General features: G+C 50.5%; 1 protein-coding gene across 1 annotated transcript in view; it reads left to right on the top strand.

Annotated features, from left to right (window-relative positions):
- Nucleotides 1-7,474, top strand: part of LOC103919802 (neurofascin-like) — a 54,548-nt gene that overhangs the window by 5,928 nt on the left and 41,146 nt on the right. Inside the window, 1 exon segment of the mRNA XM_009327364.1 lies at nt 2,614-2,664. Coding sequence (XP_009325639.1) covers nt 2,614-2,664 — 51 coding nt within the window.

Raw genomic sequence — 7,474 nt, 5'->3', positions numbered from 1 at the left:
CTTGGTTTGCTCCAGGCTTAGGTTTACGGGGAACCCCCGGCCGTGCTGGTGCTGCACGGGGGGACTGAGTGCGTGTCAACCTTGCACAGCTCAGGATTTACCTACTGACCAGGAGCTGCTGTTTAGCTCCATGGCTCTGAGGTGTGCTGACAGGAGGGCTTGAGCCTTTGGGGTCTGAGCGTGTACACGTGGGGCACGCTCAGGGTGGCCAGAGATCTCAGTTTCACCTTGGTGAAGAGCATCGTCTTGGGGGACAGGAGGAGCACATGCGTGGCTCTCTCCAGGCATGTGAAGAGCCTTTCCACGGGCAGGTCCAGCCAGCAGCAGCCTCTTCTCTAGAAACGAGATTGCTTGAAGGAAGGCGAGTTCCTGATGCCAATGCATTTCATGCCAGCTGGCTGGCGGGGACGCTGGCAGAGGGGACACGAGCTGAGCGCTGCAGGACATGAAGCTTTTGAGTTGATGCAGGTCCTGCAGAGCATGGGCTCTCTTTTGGGGTGTGTGTGCAGAGCATCGGCACGATCGGCACCCGACACAGAAACAGCCTCTGTGGGCCCCAGCCATCAGACAGGAGCCATCTCCCGTTCCCAGTAAGGTTAAACTGGGAGGAAGGGATAGCGTGTGCTGGCAGATGCAAGGCTGTGTTTTGGGGAGCAGGCTCTTGTCCAAAGCAGGCACGAGGCGCTCCTGAATCCCAGCATTAGGAGCTTAATCTGGTCTCACAGCAGCTTAAATTAGAAGTAACGCTATTAAAGTGTTCTGATACCAGTGACCTAAAAGTGATGCGAGAAGCAGACAGGCCCCTGGAGTGTTTTGCACTTTTATTGTAACAGCTTCTCCTCTGTGCAAAGCATGAGTGGAGAATCAGCAATATAAATACTGTAAACAGGCTCTTTGCTAATGGTGAGGAATGTGTGTAGGTAATTCATTCTGGATATTATTTGTCTGTTTACAGAGCCAGCCAAACAATGCCAACGTTTACCTCTTAGGGAAGGACTGAGTCCTAAATTAGTGTGAACTGGAGAAATTCTGGCAAACAAAGACCTGTGGTCATTTGAGCCTCCAAAGGCTTTAGCCTGACATATATTTGTCAAGCTCTAGAAAAAGTGTGGAAGAAATCCTGGAAGATTTCTGTGCAGACAGATACAAGTTCCGCCCCCCCCCCCGCTACACTCAGATGCCACCACAGCGTTTTGCTCCCAGGCTATGTAGAACTGGCTTCCAATTATACTGGACCCTCTATTTAAGTTTTCCTTTAGAAATGTCTGCTGTATTATCAGATGCAAATGCCACCCCATGAGCTCCCCAGAGGCCCTTATAATTTAAAGAACGGAGGCTCTAATTTCTCATCTGTTATGATACAAAAAATTCTTTATACGTACAGCGTTCAAAGGAGACGGGCTTGTATTTGTCTCGAGCTGTTCAATCATCTCAGTTTTAAGCCATGAGTGTTGGCTGTCTTTAAAAAAAAAAGTTCACCAGCTGCTGAAAAATCCTTGCATGGGGTTGCCATGCTCTTGGATGCAAGAAGAGAAATGCAAAGGCTTGGGGGAGCGATACACCCGTGCCTTTCCCTGCAGAGCATTTCTCTGGCGTACCCAGGTTCAGGTAGCTCTTGGGCGTCTGCTGGGCTCTCTTAACCCCCGTGCACAGAGACACGGTGTGTGGCTGATGACTTAAGGCTCAGGGCAACGACTATATGGTAGCCAACGTAGCCTCTCACATCTCCTGTTGGGCAGGTGATACCGTAACACGGCTGTGCCACATCCTGGTAGAAACCAGGGCGTTCTCACACGCCAAAACAGTTTTTTGGGTAACGGTGTGAGCTGAGGAGGGCAGATCCTCCAGCAGCCGCGGGCCAGGACGGTGCATCCCCCGCCTCCTCGCAGAGCGCGGGCGGCAGTTAGCTTTCTTCGTCAAGTATAGGTGACGGCTGGCGGTGGTTGTCAATAAACGAGAGCAGCGTCTTATTGAAGAGCTGGTATTTTGCATGTAACACAATCTACTTTAATTACCTTGTAATTAAAGGGGATTTTACAGCAGATTATGCTTTTAGAGCATTATTATTATTATTATTATTATTATTATTATTATTATTGTTATTATTTGTTCATCTTCGCCATGCCTTTCTGCATCATTACGCTGCGGCCTAGCTGTGTCCAACCTACGCTTTATGCTGGGGAAAAAGTAGCCGGAATATGTTTCCCTCATAGTTATTCTTAACTGTATCAAGACAGTTGTAGAAACTGAGAGAAAAAGCTTTTTTCTTCTCCAAATTGAAGTGAATTTTTTTTCAAAGATACAACTGTCTTTATACCGAAGAGAAAAACACTTCAAGGAAATGTTTGTGATACAATTTTCATACATTTATTTGTCTTCCCATCTTGTAGGAAGAAAACAGTCCTCTTTTCCTCTCCTTTATTGCTGTGTTATGTCGTTTGTCCTGGAAGGCAGCTGTGCTCAGAGTGCTTTTGTATCCCTGCTGTGGCCTGTCCGCATTGCTCTTGTGTTTCGGGAAGTTATTTTGTTTTCTGTCCCCCGTCCCCCCGCACCGCCTGTCCCCCCGCCCGCTTTGTGGCACTCGATATGCTCACGGTCTTTTGTTTATTGCAGAGAAACCCCATAACGAAACGTCTTTACGAAATCACACTGACATGTACAGTGGTGAGTCAACGCTGGCTTCTGGAGACCTTCACGATTTAACCCCCTGCTGCCTAACCTGACTTATCTCCCGCGCTAACCGGGCAGCGAGCGGCCGCGTTCGCAGCATCGTCTGCCCTTCGTCTGTGCCCACGCACCCCTGTGTGTGCCCGTGTCCCCGTTCGTGGGTTGTAGCCTCAACTTTGCAAAACTGGGTGTGACGAAAGAGCCAAACAGCGACAAAATCCCCTCAAAGCTTCCACAATTTGAAATTATTGAGTTTTAAGCTAATTAACTGGATATGCGGAGCTCAGCTTGAGAGGCATTTGGATTAATAGGATCTGGCCCATGTGAAAAAGTCTGTGTGGCTGAGCGAGCCCAGCTTGCTTCCTCGCCAAAGACTTGGCTTGTCCTCAGCAAAGGCTCATGATTTAAAGATAAGACCCACCATCCCTCTTCTCTCTGTCTTCAGAAAGAACATCTATTGTATTTGTGGCTAAACACAGGCAGTGACTGGGAGAAAAAAGAAGAGGGGGGGAAAAAAAGAAAAAGGAGTATTTGGTTTTCTCAAAAGCTGGGTGCTTTGCTTCTTTGTGGTGAGGTTGTACATGTGTTGGATGCTTTCACAAGGCTCTTGCCCTTTGTCTGGGCAGGGAGATTACCTCCGGAGCCCGCATTCACTGGGAGAAGCCTGTCCCAAACTCATAAATTATGCTTCAGACACAAAACCGCACGGCTCCCCGGGGCACAACCACTGCCCTGAGAATATATTGGAAGTGTCACGGACGTGACGGGATAATGTGGGCAGAGTTAGGCAGCAGCAGGGGTTTGTAGGGGAGCGGGGAGATGGGGCTGTTTGCGGGCGATGCTGAGAGCGCAGGCACTACCGGGGATGCGAATGCCTCGCCAAAGACCACCACAGAGTCTGATTGCCCCAAGGCCAGGCGCCGTCGTGGGCAGGATTTGCTTTCTGCCCCTCTTGCTGCTTACGGGGGCCGGAGTTGGGCGGCAGCAGGGTGGGGACAGCCCCAGCGGTGCCCCCGCGCTGGTCCCCAGCTGCACCCTACAGCAAAACCCCGCTCAGCTTCCCACCCGGAGCCACAGCTTGCTTTGTGCCTTGCCCAACCCAGGGCACATTTTCTTCTTCCACGGGGACTTTTGAGGACAAGGAGTGCTTTTGCCAGCTAAGAGCAGAGAGAGTTGGAGTGTGAGAAGAGGAGGATGTGCCAGGCGAGGGCACTGAGTTTGGTGTCCCCGGCAAGAGCCCTCTCGTGCCAGTGGGCAGCCCGGGCAGCCCTTCCCTGCCAAGGGAACCAGGGTGTTGGCATCTCACCGGCAGCCAGGAGTGGGAGGTTTCTGAGGGTGCTGGAGAGCTGTGGAAGGCTCAGCAGAAAAACCAGCCTCGGAGGAAGTGCTGGTGGTAGCAAATGGGCCGGGGTTAGTCTGAAAATATTTGTAGAAATGGCTGTGAAAGGGGATTGCCAGCAAAATTAGCTTCAATGGGAACTGCATAAAGTGCATCACGCCTCAACTAGAGGCAAGCGGGAGGAGGTGCCTCCCTCGCAGGCACGCAGGGCCAGGGACCAGTGGCGAGCTCTCCTGTAAATATATCTTGCACCTCAGCAGCGTATACGATGTTTGCATTTCAAAGCGAATGCCTTCACGCTGGCTGGGCACCATTTCTGTGTTTGCAGCCCTCGCCGGATCAGGAGGGAAAGTCACTGTGGTGGTCGTGCGCTTCTCGATCTCCCACTGCATGTCTTTATTCAAGGAAAAGGGACGCTTAATAGTCACTTGGTTAGGAAAATGAGCTCTTATCTGCACAGTCTCATAGATTTCTCCAGATTTCTAGTCATAGGTGCATAGGATGAACTGCCTGCTATTTGCACTATATGGGTTATTTGCACTTAATGTCTCCTGGAACATTTTATGGGTCTAGTGGATTCAAAACACCCACTCACGCCCCTGTGCAAATCTGGAGTTCCAAACCAGCAATTTCTTAACAGTTAATGAACTGGTGAAAAAATTCTTACCCTCGGCCCTTTTTTCTTTTGGCTAACCCCGTGTTTCTCCCTGGAATGACCTGTCTGGCCATAGTGGCCACTGGAACCAGCTGCAGCAAAGCAAGAGTCTTAGGGGCAGGGGAGTGGGGAAGAGGGACATCAGTCTCCCAAGTATTTTAGGTGTTCAGGAGACTTGGGGCTCTTGGACCCTGTACCTTGGGGTGCTGGTCCCTACAGTACGGGCTCAGCTCCAGAGGGAGCTGAGCTGGCAAAGGGCTCTGCAGAGCTTGCAGGGAATCTCGATGGGAAGGGCTACACGGGGACGGGCTGGGGGCGTGCGGCAAAGCAGCGGGAGGCTGCGTGTTCCCTTCCCTGCCGGTCTGCGATGGATGTGCCCCAACTCATCCCGGGGACGTGGGACCTGCTGGCGTGGATGTGGGGCACAAGCGGTTTTGTGGGACACTTGTCTCAGACTGCACTCGAGGGCCAGGCTAATCGCGGGAGATGCAACCCTTCTCCCCATGGCTCGTGGCAGGGGCAATGATTTCCTTGCTGCAAAGCTCAATTGCCTAGGCAAACTGTCTGCAGCCACGAAGGAAAAATAATCTAAAAGGATTAACTGAATATTTTATTAGCAGAAGGTTTTTCACCTTTTTTTAAAAATTGAAATTAAAGTCTTATTTGTTCTTTTTTCCTTTTTTTTTTTTTTTTTTTTTTTACTTTGGCAAACCTGTGGGATGTTTTAAAGCTGGCTAGCTGTGCAGGAGGTGAACAGACGGGATTTGTCTGGATGTGCATATTCCTATTATCGCCTCTAAGTAGAAATGCAAGCTGATGTACAATTTTTAAATGCCGTCAGGTCAGGACTGTGGGGAGGGGGCACTTGGCTGCTCCGGGGTGAGAAGTGGCTGTTTCTGGGATATCCTGTTCACAGCTGAACTGGTCCAATTTCACAGAGGCGGGGACAACAGCAGCAATATACTGGAAGCAGAGTCTATTTTTGAGTAGAAATAAATAGCCATGGGATTTATTTTTCCAGTTCTGTTCCATCCAAACAGATGAGTGAGATATTGCTATTTGTCTGACAGCTTCCAGCTGTAGCTGCCGCAAGTTCAGAGCTGGAACGGTACCTCTGCCTGAGAGAATTTCTGGCCGCTCCCATTATAAATAGCAAAATATTTATTAGTAGTGCTGTACTAAGGCAAAAAGCTTATCAGCTATGCAGTGTTGTTGGTAGGTTTATTAAACAAGTAGATAGGATACTAATTTATCTCCCTTATTTTTAATTTTCATCATTAATATATGGCTCGTAAAATTTGGCTTGCACTGCTGCTTATCTCTTCTAGTTATGCCCCGGGCTCCTGAGCAAATGGGTTCATTGTACAGCCTGTTCAAACGGGCTGCAGACTGCTGGCTAATAAAAGCCAATATTGGCTTATAAAATAATATCCCACTCTCCTAATCACATGAGAAGAGAGAAGTTCACGAGTCTGGCCAGAGGTATAGGAGCTGCTGATAAATACTGGTTTTAAACCCAGCCGCTGGCTCTGTCATCCCCCCGCAGAGCCCCGGCATGGGCTGGCTGGTTTTAACGGGGAACGAGATCCTCTCCAGAAGCAGGCAAGCAAACAGCAGCGTGTGCCTGCCCAGAGAACTGGCCCTTCAGGATAAGGTCAAGATTTGCCTGCCCTGGTAATCCATTAATCAAATAATTGACTAACCCGCCGAGGAACAGATGCGGACCGGTAACCTGTGGGTGCGCGGGAGCGGTGGGGTGCATGTGTGTGGCCACGCTCCGGCAGATGCGGAGTCGTTTCAAAGGCACGGTTTAACTCCTGGGGTTGGGTTTTTTTCCCCTCGTGAGCCTGGGTCCCAGGCTTTCCCTAAGGCAGGCTGACGGGAACTCTATGAACAGCCCCTGCCCTCTCTCCCCTCCTTCTTCCCAGCCCTTTTCCCCTACCAGAGCCCAGGTGGAGGCTTCCCAAATAGACGTGGGCATCCCCAAAAGCCTCGTGGCGCTGGGCACGCCTGGCTGCCTCCTGCTCGCTGAACGAATGAAGCTTTCGGGGCGGCAGGAGAGGGCTTGGCCTGCACCCCAAGATCCTGCTCCTGCACCGGGATGGGCTCTCCCCACGGATCGCTTCGGTATTTGTAGTGACCCTGTGCCAACCCTGGCCATTCTGCTCCCTTTCCTAATCTCATAACCTCCGTCTCTGCTACTGCTGCTTTCAAGCCCATCTCATCCTGGTTTGTCCTCACTGATCTAGATCTAGTTTAATAATTCCACTTATTAATGGAATTTATTCCATTAATAATCAATTTTTTTCCCCTACAAAGAGACCTTCACTCTGTGTATCTGTAGGGAGTTGTCTTGTGTCTTCCCCTGGTTTCTCCAGTTAAACTTTCCCGTCCAGTCCTGAAATTTGTCATTTTGGTCACTAAATTGTTCCTTTCTAGAGGGCACTGTCTTTCCAGGCCCCGCAGCTCCTAGTAAGGGTGGGAAACCTCCTTGGTGCTGCTAGAGCCCCAGACAGCGCCAGGATCCTCCGTATTTTGGAGATCTCTGTGGCAAAGCGGCTCAGTTGTCCGAGTAAACCCTTCCTCTGCCCATTTGTTCCTTTTGTCCTTCATTACATGTTCTGACCATCAGTATTTCCCAGTCTCGTCTGATTTCAGCCCATTTCTTTGTGCTAGAGGCAGGGGTGGGGAGGAAAGGTGCTGCCCTGGCGGGAGCTGATGGTGCGGGGACTTTCCTGATGCACCATCCCCGCCGCCCAGCTCCCTCTGCCCATCCTCTGCTGCTTCTTTACCTCCCTGCCTGACAAGCATCC

The sequence above is a fragment of the Pygoscelis adeliae genome, unplaced genomic scaffold (assembly GCF_000699105.1).
Source record: "Pygoscelis adeliae isolate BGI_AS28 unplaced genomic scaffold, ASM69910v1 Scaffold197, whole genome shotgun sequence".
Taxonomy (NCBI): Eukaryota; Metazoa; Chordata; class Aves; order Sphenisciformes; family Spheniscidae; genus Pygoscelis; species Pygoscelis adeliae.
This window is presented reverse-complemented; position numbering and strand designations above follow the sequence as displayed.